This window comes from Monodon monoceros, unplaced genomic scaffold (assembly GCF_005190385.1).
Source record: "Monodon monoceros isolate NGI ecotype Baffin Bay Population unplaced genomic scaffold, NGI_Narwhal_1 Super_Scaffold_19, whole genome shotgun sequence".
Classification (NCBI taxonomy): domain Eukaryota; kingdom Metazoa; phylum Chordata; class Mammalia; order Artiodactyla; family Monodontidae; genus Monodon; species Monodon monoceros.
Window position 1 is genome coordinate 48,379,788 of NW_021703775.1, and position 19,598 is coordinate 48,399,385.

Here is a 19,598-nt window from a genome sequence, read left to right on the forward strand (position 1 = left end):
CACACACACACACACACACACACACACACACACACACACACACACACGGTACCTTGTCCTCCAGAACCCTCTGTGCATGGCTTAGACTTTTTCCAGCATGGCACTCTCAGGGCATCAGAGTTCTTTCACTATAGCTTAGGGCTCTATAAGACCAATTTAGAAGCTATCAGTGCTCTGAAAGGCAAGGTCCAGAGCTGGTACAGCAACACTTTCATCATACTCTACTATAGGCCAGAGACATCACAGTTCAGCCTGGATTCAAGGGAAGGGCAAACAGACCCTCTATGGAAGAGTATAAAGAATTTACAGTCATCTTTAATCGACTACAGAGTCAATGAGAGAATAGCATGGCACTGCACAGAATACAAAAATCTGTTTATTTTTGGAAATATTCAATTACTGTGATTTTTGTATATTTTAAAATCAAGGGGGGAAGGCATAACTAAGTAAGAATAGTCTGTTTTGTATCACTTGATTTTAGAAATATGAAAAATGTTGACGGCAGGTAATAAATGATTGCCCTGGTTTAAATTATTCCTGAAGCACTTTGTTTATACCTTCACCTCACTCCTTGGAGGAAGCCTTGAACTGCTTTAGACAAAACAGGCAATCTTTGCTCCCTTCCATATTTGAGGGGAAAAAGACGACCCCATAGACCAGGCAAAACAAGAACTTCGTCTCCGGGACCAGAGTATCAATAGCAGAACTGGTCAGAGGAGCAATTGCCTGAAGAGAGAAACCAGAAAGGTTATTTTAGGGCAGAGAATACAGTTGAGAAGCTCTGCAACACTGGAAAGGCTAAGTGGAGAACAGGACAGGACACCTGGATCTTTCAGCAGCAGAGAGCGAAGACTCCTCACAAGGACACAGGTTCATGGATCAGACACTTATCTCCAGGGACCCCAGCTCTGAAGAATTAGAATACATAGGCAAGAACTAGAAAAGAGACCTTGGAACACCGAGAACTTCTACCTCATGGTGATGGCAATGACTGTTGTGAGCAGTAGTTAAATTCCAGATCTATGTGGAAGGTAAAGCCAAGTTATTTTGCTGAGGGTTTGCATGTGGGGTGTGAGAGAAAGAGGAGTCAAGGATGACTTCCAAGTTTTTGCAGGAACAACTGGAAAGGCTGTAAGTAGAGCAGGTTTGGGGAGATATCGGGAGCCCAATTTTTAATGTCTAAAGCTTCACCTTCTTATTCGACATCCAAGTAGAGATTATAAGGAGGTAGCTGAAATATGCGTCCGGAGTTAGGAGAGAAAAGCAGCTTCAAGATAAAAATTGGGAGGGGGGAGGGGACATCAGCATATAAATGGTGTCTAAGTCATAAGACTAGAGGAGTTCACCTACAGGCTAAGTGAAAATGGAGGAAAGAAGGCTAGGTTCTGAGCCCATGGGTCTAAAAGTTAGAGTTCAGGAAGGAACCAGCAAAGAAGGAATGTCCAAAGAGTCAGGAGACAAATATAACTAGATATAAAGAAAGTCACCCGGAAGATGCAAAAATTCTATATTTATATGTACCTAAAAAATTATCCTCAAAAATATGTAAAGCAAAAATTGACAAAACTTGAAGTAGTAGTATACCAATCCAAAATCATAGTCGGAGATTTTAGTGTACTTTTCTCAGGAGTGATAGAACAAGCAAGCGAAAAAATCAGCAAGCACACTGAAGTATTTGAACAATAGCATTGACAAATTTGATCTATTTGGCATCTAACAAGGAGGGGAACTAAGTAAAATTTACATAGGTTTTACATAAATGGTAATCCTTAACTCTGATAATGTAAATTTGTCGAAATATCAAGCAGGGCTTTAGCAGTCCTGAGATTATCGCTACTAGTCCTAGGACTTAAGGGCCCAGTGAGGATGTGGGAACTGGGACGACTGGTAGCTGCTGGATCCTCAGCAGATCTGTGTGATGACAGCTGCAATCACAGAGGAGCTGCTGCCTGAGGTAAAGAAGGAATGAGAAATGCCTAAGTTCACCCTTCCACCCACCCTCCAGTCCCACCAGTGCCATCTGCTGAACCCAACTGAAAGCTGATTGACAAGGTGGTACCTAGGAAATGGAACCCTTGGAGGCCACCTCTCCTGCAATACAGAGCAGAACACAGAAAAGGGCACAGAACGGATATGAGAGAAGTGAGGCAAGACCAGCACATCATGTCCAATGCTTTGTACTTCATTGGAAGTGTAATGGGGAACAACTGACTGGTTATAAGCAGGAAGTCACAATTAATTGGCATTTTTAAAATATCACCCAATCTGCAGTGTAAAGATTGCGTTAGAGAGAGAGCTAGATGGCCACGATGATTAATTTTATGTGTCAAGTTGACTGGGCCATGGGATGCCCAGACAGCTGGTAAAATATTATTTCTGAGTGTGCCTATGAGAGTGTTTTCAGAAGAGATTAGCATTGGAATCAATAGACTGAGTAAAGAAGATTCATCCTCCCCGTGTGGGTGGGCATCATCTAACCAGTTGAGGGCCCTAATAGAACAAAAAGGCAGAGGAAGGGCAAATGTGCTTCTTTTCTTCCTGAGCTGGAACATCCATCTTCTCCTGGCCTTGTGCGTCAGGGGTCCTGGTTCTTGGGCCTTCAGACTCTGAGACGTAAACCAGTGGCTGTCCTGGTTCTCAGGTCTTTGTCTCTGACTGAATTATACCACAAACTTTCCTGGGTCTCCAGCTTGTAGATGGCATATCATGAGACTTGTCGGCCTCCAAAGTCACATGAGCCAAATTCCATAATAAATCTCCTCTTATATCTCTATATATCCTAGTGGTTCTGTTTCTCTGAAGAACCTTAATACAATGGTCATGAGAAGAACAGTTATGAGACTGTTGCCTTTCTCTCTAGGCAGAGATTATGGTGACTTAGACTAAAGCTGTGGCAAAAAAAGTGGACCGATTTGAAACAAATGTAAAAGTTAGGCTTGTGAGAAGAAGAAAACTGAGTCCGAGGGAGGGAGGGGGAGGGGTGAAGGATGACTCCCAGGCTTCTATCCTGAACGACAGGGGGAGATGGAGGAATCATTTGCTAAGATAAGAAAAGCAAAAGGACGAACATATTTACAAGGAAGATGGTAAATTCAGTTTTGGTATTTGCAAGTGATCAAAAGAGTGGGATCTGATGGACAGTGGATTATCTGGGCTTGGAGTTCAGAAGTAGTATCTGAACTGGGATATACATTGGGAAGCCATCAGCATATACCTGGTATCTGAAACCAAGGAAGTGGGTGAGATCACCTGGGAAGATTATGTACAGTCAGAAAGGGGCCTGAGTTTAGAGGAACTCCGATAGATAAAGGAAAAAGAAAAAATCAGAAATAAGTCAAAGTAGATGTCAGAAGAAATTGAAAAGAATGTGATGCCAAGAAAAAGACTGTCTCAGGAAGGAGGAGTGTTTTACGGGTGAAATGTAATTGAGAAATCAAGAAGGTTAGAACTAAGAGCAACTTCCAATGAAGAACTAAGGTTAGAACTTCTAATGAAGTACAAAGCGCTGGCTATGATGTGCTGGTCATCATAGCTACCTTAGTGTGTATTGTTTCTCTAGGGACTGGGAAGAAACTAAGTTGGATTAGGAAATGAGGAAATGGTGACATCAAGTATGGACAACTAGTATAAGAAGTTTGATTGGGAAAGGGAAGTGACAATAAGGCAGCAGCTACGAGTAGGTTTCACTGAACAACAGGAAGCATTATAAACTTTTGAGCAAGAGAATGAATGGCACAATGAAAACCAGGCTTTGAGAAAGTAATTTTCACCAGACTGGGAGAACATACGGGGGAGCAGATATATATTCACACCCCCGAGTTTCATTGCTCCTAGTGCCCAGTGCTTTGACTTACAGGAAATGCAGACATTAGAAGATTCTCCTTCACCAAGTATATCTAAGGATGCTTGAAATGAATCCATCCTGGTCATCATTTGCTACCACTCCCATCAGAAGTACTCATTTACGGCCAACCTTCTGGGCCCAACAGGTCTAAGCCGATGCCATTTAAATCTCTTCACTCCCACCCCACTGGTCAGGTTGTTTTGAGGGTTTCAGCTGCCAACGGTGCTGCCAGAAAATGGCCCATGTTACTGGTGTTGCTGCCAGAAAGGATGGGACTCTGGAACCCTCCAGTGACAGGGACCTGGTTAAAATGACCATTTACACTGGTTTCCATATAGACCTCCTGGTTCACCAAGGCAGAGGCTCTCCGACAAAGCAAGAACAACTGCGTGTGTGTGTGTGTGTGTGTGTGTGTGTGTGTGTGAGATGTTTTCTGATAACAGCGGCCAGTCATCAAGTGCTGTCTGTTGGTCAGGAAGTTCTCTATGAACTTTAGCTCATTTAATTCTCACAACAACCCTCTGAGGTAGGTATGATTATTATTCCTGTTTTATAGCCGAGGAAACTGACACATGGAGAAATGAGATAACTTGACCAAGGTCACCAGTCTAATAGATAGAGGGGCAGGGTACATGAGCAGGCAAGTCTGGCTGTGGATGCCACGCTCACCACCACCACTCTCTATTGCCACTTTGACTTTGTGCTGAGGGTACCTCTGTTGCCCACCAGATACCTTTTCCCCTTATGGTGTGTTCTCTTTGCATCCTTTGCTGAAATATGGCCACAGATGCCACCCCAGCTCACTGGATATATTTTTACATCTAGTTTTATGGTGAGGAGGAAATGATCTCACTTCCTTGGTCCTATGCAAATTCGTGGGTATCTATTCTATAGATAGACTGTGGAAGGGGAAAGAGATACATTTAAGCCCCAGATCAGCCAGGATGCAAGTACATCCAGGATACAGAGTGGCATGTTATCTATTTCCTCCTACCACAAATATAAGGGCCAAATGTCCCTTTAGCCAAATATTAATCTGACCAAGGCGTGCTGGATGAATTGGAGTCTCCCTCCTCACCCCTGTAAAAATATTACTACTGTAGCTGCTATGTTGACGGCTAACAGAGCAGAAAATGTTAGGCCCATAGTAATCAGGTTATGTTTACCTTTTCTCCTCACAGAGATATTTCAAGAACGAGGATCCATTCCCTGCCCAGCTATGGCTTAGGAAATCTTAAGAAGCTGCGGGCCAAGTCAACTTACAACTTAAAAAAGCTCCCCAGTCTGGAAGCTTTTGTCACACTCGTGGAGGCCAGCCTCACCTACCCCAGCCACTGCTGCATCTTTGCCAACTGGAGGCGGCAGATGTGAGTCTTCTCGTGTCCGCCCCCGAGCCCCACTTGGGCATTTCTCCAACGCAGACCTTGGTCCACAACTTCTACACCTGTGCGGCATGAAGAGGATCCCCTGGCAGAGGCACCCACGATGAAATCCCTTAGGCAGAGTCTAGATCAAAGCTTTAGTGTTCTCTCTGAAAATGGGCTCACAGGAGAGGGCTACCCACATGGCAGGCTACCTACCAAATATTAAAGGAGCTAACATGAAAAACACCAAGCAAGCCTGACTCGCGGCTGATGCTTAAGAAATATTTGTTCCCTCTTCCCTTTGTCCCGACATGGATTTATCCTTCAAGTTCCAAACTCCGCACCCCATGAGTGTGCCAGGGACCATCAAAGTCGGCTTTGGAAGGGAGAAGCAGAGGTGCCGTAGCAAAGACTGATGCACGCACCCGCAACACATCCCAGCAACTCGAAACCTCCCTAACCCATCTTTGGAGCTTAGCACCTCAGAGGGAGGGCTAAGATTGTGACACCTGTTCACTTTGGCTTTCCAGGCTGCTCAGGTTCCCGGAGCCCCAAATTACAGAGGGTAGTCCAAACAAAGCCAAGTCCTAGTGGGTGACAGGTTAAAAAGTTGAGGTTCTGGAGAGAGCGGAGAGGGAGTACTTTAGAGATTACATGTTCAGGTATTTAAAGGATCCACTGGAGATATAGTTTATTGGGTATCAGGAATTCTCAAAGCTTTCTGCCTCTCCTGAACTCACTGATAAAGTTCATGCCACACCGTGGCACTCAATCAGATGACGCCTCATTCCCACTCCTGTACTGTAGCCCAGCACGAACACAGCTTCTGGGATGCTCTTTCAACTGCTCAACGCAGTCTCTATTATTCAACCTTAACATGCAGACGTGCCCCCTTCTCTAAAGCAAAGTGAAACAGCCAAACAGTACACACCCTAAGTTAACTAGCAGTCCACACTCAGACCCATTTAAAGGATCTGCGGGAAAGGGGCCGCTCTTCAGAATTAGCATGCATCATTGGGGAACTCTCCAGAATCAGACACTCCTCACAGATTAGCTCAAGGGCCAGGGGATTTCTTCCTAATGACTAGAATTCTTAAGGGCTTGGGCTAAGGCAGCAAGGCCCGCCTCTTTTATATTCCAGGAAGAGATATTCCAGCCAGGGCAAGAAAGATACCCATTTCACTGCCAAAACCCTGGAACTAAATAACCCCCAGGAGAAATCTCAGAGGACATTAAGACCACTGAAGGAGCTGTACATCATGTGCTGTCTGCCTCAGCGCCCACACCCCAGAGAAATATATCCTCTTCCTCTGTTGCTCAGACTCCCCTTCGTAGTGTAGATGTGGCCTCAGGGCTCTCGCGACTAGAAATCTCCGCGTCTGCCTTACACTGTACCGTGACTTGAAGGCTTCCCTGATCCCTCCAGACCACCAGGCTCTCACCCTCTCTAGGTCCCTATTGTAACTTACATCAGGGCTCGTCAGGTGCGGCAAAGGAGAGGCCCACGCCTCTTCTAGGAAGACATGCCAAAACGGGGTAACAAAAATAGCAATGGTGTTTAGTCTTTGTTTAACAAATTCACAAACCCAAAGCAATATGGTTCTGCTATTCAGAAGATAACTGTAGGTGTGGTTAGGTAATGACATTTGAGTTTAAAGTTGTGTGATGAAATTGTTCCTCCAATCCCCATTTGGAAATAATGCCTGAAGTGTAAATGTTAGGCCCTTGTGACTGTGACATTTTGGCCCATGGACCCCGTGGACTTTCATGGAAAGACCATATTAACCATGCCCCTCATCTGTCATTTAACCAGTTATGTCCATACTCAGCTTGCATTGATATTTTGCCCTAGTTTTGTTATTTATTGTATTTAGGCCTTTTCTTCCCGGCTAGATTTTAAACTGATGCACTGTGGCATTATTCATTGAGTACTCACATAGGGCCTAGACCTCAACATGAACTCAGTAAGTAACCACATCCTCTCTCTTCACATTGCTGATACTTGTCAAGGACTCACTGCCAGGCACTGTGATACTTTGCAGCTTTATCTCATTTAATTTTCACAAAGGTAAAAACACCATTTTTATTCCCTTCTCACAAAGGCAGAAACTGAGGCTCAGAGACAGTAAATAACTTGACGAACACCAAACAAACTCAGATCCAACCTCTCTGGTCTGTCTGTCTGTCTGCAAAGCTCAGGCTCTCGGCCACTCCGCCATGCATTTCCCAAGTATCTGTTCATTGATTTATTGGGATCCAAGAGTACTACTTTTTAACCTCACCCCAAACTGAATTCCCAACTCTTTATAAAACTTAGGATTTGCCGAGGTACTGCAGAGGCATGATTTTATTTCCCCTGCTTCCATTTTTCTTTCTGTTCTTCTCTAAGAGACATACATTGTTTACCCTTCCCCCACTCATGTCACTGGGTCACTTCTGTTTCAGGAAAGGGAAGCATCTATATTTAAAATATGTTCGTAGCAGTATCAAAAATAAGCACCTTCACCGAACCCAACATAAGCCCCGGGAAGTGAAGGCTGTGTCTGTCTAGATGGTCAGATCTGTTTCAGTGAACCGAATCACAGTCTGTTGGCACCAGGTTACTTACTTCCTGTTCCTAGAACTGGGCTGCCGCTAATCCAATGACAGGGTTTAGGAACTGGGAGTTAGAATAAGAAACAAAGTGATTCTCTTGTCCCCTCTTTGCCCATCTCTGAACTTGCCTCACCTTTCTTGTAAGATCTCTGACTAAACCAAAAGATTTTCTGCACATTTTCAATTACACATATGTTAACTGTTTAACCACCTTAGTGAAAACTGTGACTGCTGTGAGAAGCTCTATCAGTCTCTAAAACAACAAATGACACATTATCCAGGAAAGAAAAAAAAAAGGAGTCCCTTGATCCAAGGGAAAATGACTTTCTGGCAATTCAGTTCACTTTCTGGAGGGGAGAGAAAGGAGAGGGTTCTCACTAACAGCCCCTTCTCCTAGAGGTTGATGTGGAAAAGTTCAGTCCGGGTCTGCTGGCACACTTGGCCAGCCCTCATCGTTTAGTACCTAATGGAATCTTTACCTCCTCCACGCCCCAGTCACTCTCTCCATCTTATTGGGGAGGGGGGTCTTTGAAGAGTTTTAACGCTCACCTCCCCACTCACTTAAGAGATTACGTTAAGGCCCGGGAGATATGCAATACCATTGCTGTGAGCTTGCCCTTCAGGGAGGGAGGAAGGGAATGGGGTGTGTGTGTGTGTGTTTGTGGGTGTGTGTGTGTGTGTGCCTGCGTGTACACACACGCATTTCCATCCAAAAGAAGACCCAATGTGAAACATTCCCATTCCTTAAGCCTTTGCTTCAAAACATAACTAGTACCCTCTGGCTCTACATGCACTGTCCACTTGTCTGGATGGAATATTTATCATCTGGCTTTCATTCAAATCCCTTCTGCAAGTGCCTCTGTTCTGTTGATGAGGCCTCTTGTACATTGGGGTTTAAAGGGAAAGCTGAGACAGAAATGTGAGCCCGAGAAGGGGCAGCTCCTCAGGGAATGAGTTACAATCTTGGAATAAATTAGGCCCCCTTGCACCTGCACTTGCCCTTTTGGGCACTCACTAGCGAACTACTTAATGTGAGAGAGCCAGGATTACCTTGCAAATACATGCCTGAGGCTTGTTGTGGCCCCTGGGGAGTGAAATAATAAAGAATAAGCCCCTCACTAACATTTACAGGCAAATTAGCAGACCTCCTGGTAGCCTGAGTACCAAAGAGCCAGGGACAGGGCTGGCTGGGAACCAACTACAGCCTCTGATCTTCTAATTTATGTAGATAAAATAAACTCTTATTTGAGCCAGAGAACAGTCCAGATCTTCCAGGACTGGAGTTTATAGTAGAGGAAAGGGGGTATACCCTACTCAGGCATATGAAGAGAGAGGTGAACGGAGATGGGGAAGGGTGAGGGTAGAGTTGATATCGTCTGTAAATTATTTGCACTTAACAGCAAAGCTTAGCTAGTCCCAGGCGCCTTCCTCCCCACATTCAGGTTGTGGCCAGATGGTTTCCCCAGTGGACCATCCAACTCTAGGAATATATGCACGAGTTGTTCTGTTCATTTACAGTAAGCAGCATTAACCCTTGAGTTTAGCCTCAAGGGCAGACAAACTGTTAGAAGAAAAAAAAAAAAAAAACTCTCAGGAAGAAACCCCACTCTCTACCCCGTGTAAAGACAGTGATATATTTGCCAATCTGGATCCAACATATTGATTCTATTCCTTTTTGTATTTTTCTAGCTCTGACCTGCATCCAATTTGCAACAAATCTATCTTAAGGCAAGAAGTCGATGATATGACTCAGGCTAGGGGTCAGAGAGTCTCTTTGGCAGAAGAGGATGAGTCCAGCTACGCCAAAGGATTTGACATGATGTACAGTGAATCTGACTATGACTTATGCAATGAAGTGGTTGACATCACTTGCTCCCCCGAGCCAGATGCATTCAATCCATGTGAAGATATCATGGGGTATGATATTCTCAGGGTCCTGATATGGTTCATTAGCATCCTGGCCATCACTGGGAACATCTTAGTGCTCTTAATACTGATCACCAGCCAATACAAACTCACAGTCCCCCGGTTCCTTATGTGCAATTTGGCCTTTGCCGACCTCTGCATTGGGATCTACCTGCTGCTCATAGCGTCAGTTGATATCCACACCAAAAGCCAGTACCACAACTACGCCATTGACTGGCAAACTGGAGCAGGCTGTGACGCTGCTGGCTTCTTCACCGTCTTTGCCACTGAGCTCTCAGTCTACACTCTGACAGCCATCACGCTGGAAAGATGGCACACCATCACCCATGCCATGCAGCTAGAACGCAAAGTACAGCTCCGCCATGCTACCAGCGTCATGCTGGTGGGTTGGATCTTTGCTTGTGCAGTCGCCCTCTTTCCCATCTTTGGCATCAGCAGCTACATGAAGGTGAGCATCTGCCTGCCTATGGATATTGACAGCCCCTTGTCACAACTGTATGTTATGTCCCTCCTTGTGCTCAACGTCCTGGCCTTTGTGGTCATCTGTGGCTGCTACACTCACATCTACCTCACGGTGAGAAACCCCAACATCACATCCTCCTCTAGTGACACCAAGATTGCCAAGCGCATGGCCATGCTCATCTTCACTGACTTCCTCTGCATGGCGCCCATCTCCTTCTTTGCCATCTCTGCCTCCCTCAAGGTGCCCCTCATCACTGTGTCCAAGTCAAAGATCCTCCTGGTCCTGTTCTACCCCATCAACTCCTGTGCCAACCCCTTCCTCTACGCTATCTTCACCAAGAACTTCCGCAGGGATTTCTTCATTCTGCTGAGCAAGTTTGGCTTCTATGAAATGCAAGCCCAGACCTATAGGACAGAAACCTCATCCACTGCCCACAACTTTCATCCAAGGAATGGCCATTGCCCTCCAGTTCCCAGGGTTACCAATGGTTCCAATTACACACTTATCCCCCTAAGCCATTTAGCCCAGAACTAAAACACACTGTGCAAACGTTTCTGAGTGTTGAATGACAATTAAGTCTTGCCTTTGAAGAATATGCCATGGCAGAGCTGACAGAGCACTTCTACGTGCTTCATCTAATTTAATCTTCCGGGAACATCCATAAGGTAAATTAGTCAGAAACTATTAAATCTATGTGATTCATTAGGAAGCTGAAGTATTAATAACAACATTAATAATTAAAATAATGTAATGCTACATCACATTTGTTTTATCCTTTATAAATGTTCAAAGTGCTTTTGTTCGGGTCATCTCAGCCGATCCCTAGAAAAGTCCTATTAAACAGGCAGAACAGGAATTATTCTTGGAGTTTTATAGATGAGAAAAACAAGACTCGAAGGGTTAAGTGACTTGCTCAAAATTGCTTGGCTTACAAGAGGCAGAGCCAAAATTAAGTGTTCTGACTCCCAGGGAACTTCCAAGAGAGGCCACACAACACTCATTCATTCATTCATTCATTCACTCAACGAATATCTACTGAGCACCGATGTGATGGCTTTGTAATGTGTCAACTTGAGTAGGCTGAACTACACTTGCCAGAATTCCCTTTCTTATATGCTTCCCATGTGGGCCACAGGGATGATTCTCAGGAATATAGGAGGGTGAAAGGGAAGCTGCAGCCATTTTCTCACTTACGCTTTGTTGCTCAGCTGCTGGTTCAGCTCACTGCTGTGATGCAACAGCTGGGCCTGCAATGGCTCCACTATCCCCTGAAATCTTCTTCAGGTTCTCTGCTTCCTAAGCCAAGTATACGTGTTTAGCTCCATGATGAAGAACCCCAACTTCTGCAGAACACTTATCACCAAGGTCAGAAGCCGCAATAACAGAAATGGAGCTCAGTTTGACCTTGTGGGGGTCCGTCTCGTGCCTGTGGCTTGGCTTCAAGCATGCTCGTGATCTTCCCTTATGACTGCCTGCCCTGTGGACTTCAAGCTCTAGCATCAGATGTAGAGACAACATCCTTACAGAGACCACTTAACCAATCCCCACAAGCATGTAAGCCAATTCCCTGTAACAAATATTTACCCCACATATACCTACATGCATGCATGACTGCTTTTGCTTCTTCAGTCAAACCCTGACAGAAGACACAACCTATATGGCGTGCATATGGATTATAATGCTAAAAACAGCAGCTTTGGAATCGGAGCTGAGATTTTATTCTTACTCCATGATAAGCCAGGACTCCTCCTCCCTAGGCTCAGTGTCTTCCTCTGTAAATGGGAGTTGATTATAACATCTAACTATTGGGCTTACTATAAGAACTGGAAAAGAAAATAGGTGTAAAGTGCCTGATGCTGTAATAGGCTTGTTGAATGTCAATTTACTTCTCTCCTCCCAGATCAATGCCTGGACTAGTGCCTAGTTCTCCCGACCATGATCTAGAACTCATTCCATCACATCATATTACTCCTGACACATAACTATACTTCCCCTATTTTCACCTTTGACTCCATCTGGATAATCTGGATCATAGACACCAACCACAAATCCCCATCAAGCACTGTGCCATGACCAGCCCACAAAGCTCCGAGTCTCCTCGGAGAGTATCCTCTTTCCATGTCAAAGCCAATCCCTCCTTCTCTTGCCCCGTTTCAAAAGTTGGTCCCAAATGCATTAACAGGGGAGTCCTTACAGGGCTGAAGAAAAAGCAATCACCTCTGCTGATGTGACCTGGCACCATCTTGACCTATTATGAGCATTAGTGAGAAATGGAATAAGTACAGTAGAAATAGTACAGAGCTGAGCTGATCAGTACAGGAGCCATTAGCCACATGTAGCTATTGAGCACTTGAAATCTGGCAAGCCTGAACTGAGACATGCTGTAAGTAAAAGACACACTGCCTTTCAAATACTTAGTGCAGAGAAAAGAGAATTACAGTATCTCAAAAATCTTGATATTGATTACATCTTGGAACAATATTATTTTGGACATACTGAGACAAATATATTTAAAAATTAATTTCATCTATTTTTTTAATATCCTTTAATGAGGCTACTAGAATATTTAAAATTACCTAAGTGCCAGTAGTGGGATTGCTGGGTCATATGGTAGTTCTACTTTTAGTTTTTTAAGGAACCTCCATACTGAATGGATAAAGAAGATGTGGCACATATATACAATGGAATATTACTCAGCCATAAAAAGAAACGAAATTGAGTTATTTGTAGTGAGGTGGATGGACCTAGAGTCTGTCATACAGAGTGAAGTAAGCCAGAAAGAAAAAAACAAATACCATATGCTAACACATATATATGGAATCTAAAAAAAAAAAAAAAAAGGTTATGAAGAACCTACGGGCAGGACAGGAATAAAGACGCAGACCTAGAGAGTGGACTTGAGGACACGGGGATGGGGAAAGGCAAACTGGGACAAAGTGAGAGAGTGGCATGGACTTACATATACTACCAAATGTAAAAAGATAGCTAGTGGGAAGCAGCCGCATAGCACAGGGAGATCAGCTTGGTGCTTTGTAACCACCTAGAGGGGTGGGATAGGGAGGGTGGAAGGGAGACGCAAGAGAGAGGAGATATGGGGATGTATATATATGTATAGCTGACTCACTTTGTTATAAAGCAGAAACTAACACACCATTGTAAAGCAATTATACTCCAGTAAAAATAAATAAATAAAATAAAATTACCTAAGTTGATCATGTTTGTGGCTCATGTTGTATTTCTATTGGAGAGCACAGGTCTAGAGCTATGTGAAAATGAAGCATTTTTATTTAGCTTTTTCCTCCCCAGGCCCCCATGCCACGCTGCCGCACTGTTGGGCTCTCCCAACTCCATCTGCAATCATTTTTCTTCCTTGTTTGTGGCCAGAGGGAATGTATTTCTGAATTTGGACTCAAAAGCAAGTAGCAGTTAAATGAAAAACAGGATACAGTGTTAAGTATTTCACAGCATAGCTGCTGATGACCCAGTGGTTTAACAGACAGTGGTTCTGAGAGTCAAGAATATGTTCAAAGATAAACTTACACCAAGAGAAGCTCAGAAGACTTTTGTTGCATTACTCTGTCACTACACTTCCTGGTAAGAGAGAAGACTTTTCTCAAGTAAGCAAATATATTTATAGGTAGCTAAATTCAGTGTTTCTAAACCCTTCAGAAAAGTCCTAAGGGAAAAACACTTTCTCTGTTTCCTGTATTTGAATGAAAAACAACTTGAGTCCAGTGTATCAGTTACTCTTGCCCCTAAACAGTAACAATACAGGTAACACCTCTAGTCTGCACCTCCCAGGGTGATGCTTCAGTGTTAAGTGGTGACCCAGGAAAATAAAAGAAAAAGGAAGGGGGAAAGGAGAAAGAGGGAAGGGAAAATGGAGAAAGGGGGATGGGGAAGGAGGAAAGGGGAAGGAAAGGAACAGAAAAACAAAAAAAGAAAAGAAAAACAACCAAAATAAATGCCAAAATGTTATCCCAAATTGTTCTTTTTCTAAAACTTTTATTTATAATCCTGAACACCATAGAGGGCCAATATCTCCCAGAGAATTCTTAAAGTACACATGTCTCCAGAGGTGAGAGTCAAAATATTAACAACTGTTACAACCCAGGTACTGATCTCAGAATGAACCCTGGCTGTGAGCAATCCATTGGGCCATCCTGATACAAACTGGGTGAATGCCAGCCCTGCATGTTTACCTCCCACCCCCCAACCTCAACCTGGACCTGCTCCCATGTATCTTTCCTCAAACTTTAACCCACCATAAACTCCTTCAGTCCCATCCTGGCCAGCCTCTCATATGACCTTCCTCCTCAACGCCCCATTCCTCCTGATTCTCCTTCACTGAATCCCAAGAAGCTGTCAGACAGTATAGGATCCTCCTTGGAGGGGTCAGAGCAAAGAAACTGAATGAGTAAATCCAGAAGCTCTTAGGGAACAGAGTGAAATGATGAACTGGGTATACAGATTAATAAACAATTTTTATCTTGCCACATTTCAGAAGCAATAATGGGAGGAGGGGTGATGGCACTGGAGACTGTATTTCACCACAGGGCTCCATATGTTAAATGTAAGGTACCCTTCAGACCCTGTTTCTGGAAGGGATACATGGAGGGTGGAATAAAACAAGAGGAAAAGCCCTTCTTGTGCTTGCATCAGCAAGATATAACAGATCACACCAGAAGTGATACTCTGCCTTATTTAGGCCAACACCGTTTAGCATTCATGAGAAAATCAGCAAAACATCGCTGAAACTGATATTTTTATTCTAGTGTGATAGCTGCAAGCTTTGGGTTTATGAAGTATTTCATTTTATTACGAAAATTTATGGAGACAAGCAAAGAATGAAGTTTCCGACTCTGGACAGCGATCCAGATAGAGAGGGAAGAGAGCATTAGATAAACAGGACAAATACATAGAAAGTTGTGTCTGTTTAATATATAACATTAAAGAAACTAACCAGAAGTCAGCACAAAATAAAGCCCAACCATGAGGTCAGGCTTGCTGGTTCTCAACAAAATGTATTCATTCAGCTGCAAGCAGCAGAAATTCCAACTAAAAATACCTTAAGTAATGAGGCCAATTATATAAGATGCTCCAGACTTGGATGGGCAGCTTAATGGTCTCAAGGACCTAAGACCTATCCATGTTTTTGCCCCACCATCCTTGGAGTGTTCAGCCACGCTTCCCTCATGGTAGCAAGGTTGCTGTAGCAGTTCCAGACACCACAGGTAGGCATGAACAAATCCAGAAACAAAGAAGAGAGGTCTTTCCTCCATGCACCTTTCTTTTCAAGGGGAGAAAATTTCTCCCCAAAGGCCCTCAGCAAACACTCCTTCCTCCCCATTCCTGAAGATTGCTACCCTGGCTGTAAGGGAGGTGGGACAATGAAGCTGTGCCATATTTAGCCTCTAGGACAGCAGGATGGCTCTGCCAGCCAGGGCGGCAGAGGAGGAGCTACAGCGGGAGGAATGATGGCAACCTCATCCTCCACCCTGAGTCAATTCAGATCCCCTCCCGCGGGATGAAGACCGTGAGGCTCCAGGTCAGATGCACACGGCACACTGACACCTCACATTCTGTGTCCTCGTCCCTCTCTCCTCTCTCCCTCCACCTAGCCCCTCTCCTCCTCCCCATGTTAGTCTCTTCTACTCCTCCCTGGAACAAACTTTAAAAGTTTCTCAGATCTGAAAGCAACCTCTAGAGTCAGACATTGCCCAAGAAATGCCCTGTTTGAGGCAAGACGTAGAAAAGAAAAAGGAGAATAAAGAAAAAAAGTAACAAAAGAAACGCACTAGGATAGGAAGAAGGAAGATATGAGGAGAAGCAGAGAGACAAGGGCAGGACAAGTTAAACAAAGGAGCACTGTGGAAGGGAGCCAGGCCCAGACTGCATCTCTTTGGGCTAGAACTTGCCCATCTTGGGCTTAAAATGCTTTCAACTTGTTGCAAAGGGTTCAACTCAAAACACTGAATGGCCTGAGTCTTAGATCCCAGTAGAAAGGCCCACTAGTGAGACCATGGTGTTTAGACTTCCCAGGGCTCTATGTAACATGATCTGGATCCCCAAGATCTGGTTCAAAGGATTAGTAATGGAAAAATATTGCTGAAGGTCTTCAAGGCCTCCTCACTTCAGACATCAGTATAAGGACAGCTTGATCTTCTTCAGGACCCCAGGTCTTCATAATATTCTATTCTCTCCAATAGCATTACCCACAGCCTCTGCGTGTTCTGTTCTGGGATAGAAAAGTCTCAAAAATGCACTAAATCCCAAAGTCTGTAAGAGCACGATTTGTGTGCTCTTGCTTCCTTTTCTCCTGTTTTCTTTACAACACAGGGTTCCTTGAATCTTGACGCATTCTTCATAAACAAATACAAAAAGAGAATATTATAAAAATCATCTTCTTTTTAGTGATATTTTCCACATAATAAGATGCAAAGAGCATTTCTGGCTCTGCATTTAGAGAACTTTCAGGCAATTTTTTCCCCCATGTATCATTAGCTAGGGTCATTTAAACTTCCATGTATTAATGAGGTGCATAAAGATGAGGCTTGGGTAAAGAAGGTTTTAAGTTGTTTCGTAAACAGCATAAGCTGTACCACAGGGTTCCTAGTCTCCCAAAAATCAATCTACCAAATGGGGTTATATGTTTCTGTTTTCCTTTAGGTGGGGGAGAGGAGGAGGAAGAGAAGGAAGGAGAGGAAGGAAGAAAACTTGAAAAATACCAATAAGAATACACTGTCTCTGTCTATAAAGTGATGGGAATCCTTCACAGGCCACATCCCTGCAGAAATTCTGACAAAATCCTCCTCTCCATTTATTCCAAATATAGCATGAGCTGCTTCCAGCCCAGGCTCCCCAATGCCACAGTCCATGGTAGTGCTTCCAGGAAACAGCCCTGGAAGAGCCCCATGCACCTTAAGCTAACAGAACATTGGCTGTGGGTCAGTCAGGCTGGTGTGTTAATCCCTCTTTCCTAGGATGTCTGGAGTGCTTAAGGCAGCTTAGTTTGCTATGTATTTCAGTGAACAGCTTTAGATCAAAATTCAAGAGCCAATTTACTTGTGGGAGGGAATCTAATCGAAAGACATAATGGTTAGCATTTGGAATTGTGTAAATATTTGCTGTTGGGATAAATTACATCACTGGTGGCTACCTCCAGAAATCAAAAACTCTGAAGAAGCCCACACAGTTCTGTTTTGCATTCATTCACTCAAAGAATATCTACTGAGTGCCTAGTGTAAGCCAGAATTTTCCAGTCACTGGAAGAACAGTGGTAAATAATCAAACAAAAATTCTGCCCTCATGGAGTTTACATTCTAGGAGAGGGAACAGAGGACATACAGGTGAAATAAGTAAAATGTACTGAATGCTGGACAGTGGTAAGTGCCCAGGACAAAGCACCGATCAAGGAAGCAGGATATGATATAAACTGTCAGGGAATAATTAAAGGCCTCCCTGAAAAGGTGACGTTTGACTAAAAACAGGAAGGAAGTGGAAAGTGAGACGTGAATATTGAGGGAAGGTTGGTCCAGGCAGAGGCAAGAGCAAGCACAAAAGCCCTCCAGCTACGATAAGCTCGTTGAGTTCCAGCAAAATAAGGTCAGTGTGGCCGGAGCAGAGAAAGGGGTGTGGGAGAGAGTAGTAAGGGACAAGGACAAAAACTACAGGGAGCCAGGTCATTGTGATAGCTTTACTTCTGGAAAGGTGAAGGTGAAGTGGCAGAAAAGTACTGGAAAGTTTGTAGTAAGTATTTATTGAGCTGTTGTGCGTGGATGGCCTGGCCTAGCCTTCGTTGAACACTAGGAGATCTTGAATTCAGCCACTTTCATTTCCTTTAACAGTTTGCTCCACCTCATCCTCCTTGGGCCCCCATCCTTCTGGTTTCCCCAGCCCACACTTTACATCCTCCACCACTGTCTCTCCATTCTCCCTGCTACAAAGCTGCTCTCCTGCAGAGCTGTCATTTTGTAAAGGAGATGATAAATGGTTCACACCATAGTGATAATAATCTCTTAAATTTCAGTGAGTTTTACGCATTCGAGAAGACATTGACTTTCATTGGCTCATTAGGTCCTCAAAACATTTCTGTGAGGTAGGAAGTATTCTTTTGTTATAAAAAGAAGAAATCACCGTTCAGAGGTTTGGACATACTAAGGGAAGGCAGAGTAAGACTAGAATTCCAGTCTCCTGCTCTCCCACTCCTAGAATTACTTAAAAGTAGAGATATTGTAAACACCAGTCTCAGCATGAAATGAAGGGCAGTAGCCTAAATCAGACACTTCCGGCAGCAGGACCGGACCAACAGCTAACCAGCGACCACGTTCTCTCACAGCTGGTGTTCAGAGGTCACAGTGAAGCCTTGATGGTGTGAATTTAATCCAATGAAAAAGGAAAATAGAATCACAAAGCAAAGCCCAGCACTCAAGTAGGATTTTTACTAATTCCCTGTACAACATTTTTCCTCCTGACTCCAAGCACAGGATCCCCCTGACTGGCAGGCAGCTGAGCTCAGCAAAAGCCAGAAGGAAAAACAATGAAGTCCATGAAGTGTACTCTAACCCAGGAGAGCCCTAACTCATGGGCCAAACTTGGCTGTGGGCCGAGGTAGTTAAGAAGGAATTTGAAAACTAAATTATTTCCTCAAGAAGGGAATAATCTTTACTTTAAGTGTATTTTTGTTCATCCCTAAAAGAGCCATTGTTTAAAGAGAATAAGACCATTCCATGGCCTGGGCCCTTTTCTTTGCCACAATCAGTCATTTCACAACAAAGCAATATGAGGACAGAAGTGCCCTTAGATCTGGGCAACTAGGTCCCTGCCCTGGACACCACTCTGGCCTCCTGCAGTCATGCCCCACCCAGAGCCAAGGGGTCTAGGAGTCCACAAGGCCAAGGGAACACGACCACCCAAGCCTACACTGAATGTGCTGATACTTAGGGCCCCCCAAATCTCCTGCCCAAATTGGTGAACCACACCCCCAGTGTGCATACCACAAGGCCTGAGGATCACAGTTCACAGGGTGTTGATGGAGGTCAGAGGCACAGGCTGGGGCGGCCCCAGGCTGGATGGAATCAGGATGGGAGGAGAAGGGAGGAGCTAGGGTCCAATACCTCCATTGGCACCCTTACCTGAATACTGCAGATGTTAATGATGGGTCTGCATGAAGAACTGGAGATGGACTGATGCCCCCCATCCCTACTACTGAGAAAACTACTGAAGGTTTTCAAGGCTTTTTTTCCCCCTAGATAAAATATTTTTTATTTTTAGACAGGCATTTTAATACAAAAATTCTTTAATATACAAACTACAATCACAACAGCTTCCACATAGTAATGGAGGGATGGGGTGTAATGGGAACGTTGGCAAAGGGAAGGAAGGTTTTCAGCATCCCTACTACTTC

The 19,598-nt window shown here is 44.1% G+C and overlaps 1 protein-coding gene across 3 annotated transcripts in view; it reads left to right on the forward strand.

The window, feature by feature from the left end:
- FSHR (follicle stimulating hormone receptor) overlaps positions 1-13,907 on the forward strand; it is a 166,241-nt gene extending 152,334 nt beyond the window's left edge. For 2 of the 3 annotated variants that reach the window (XM_029232671.1, XM_029232673.1), the window contains 2 exons: positions 5,026-5,211; positions 9,493-11,311. In XM_029232671.1, the coding sequence (XP_029088504.1) occupies positions 5,026-5,211; positions 9,493-10,726 (1,420 nt within the window). In that variant the 3' untranslated portion in view covers positions 10,727-11,311. Of the gene's footprint in view, positions 1-5,025; positions 5,212-9,492; positions 11,312-13,498 lie in introns of those variants that run through there. The other variant, XM_029232672.1, reaches the window with a different exon arrangement.
- The last annotated feature ends 5,691 nt before the right edge of the window (positions 13,908-19,598 follow it).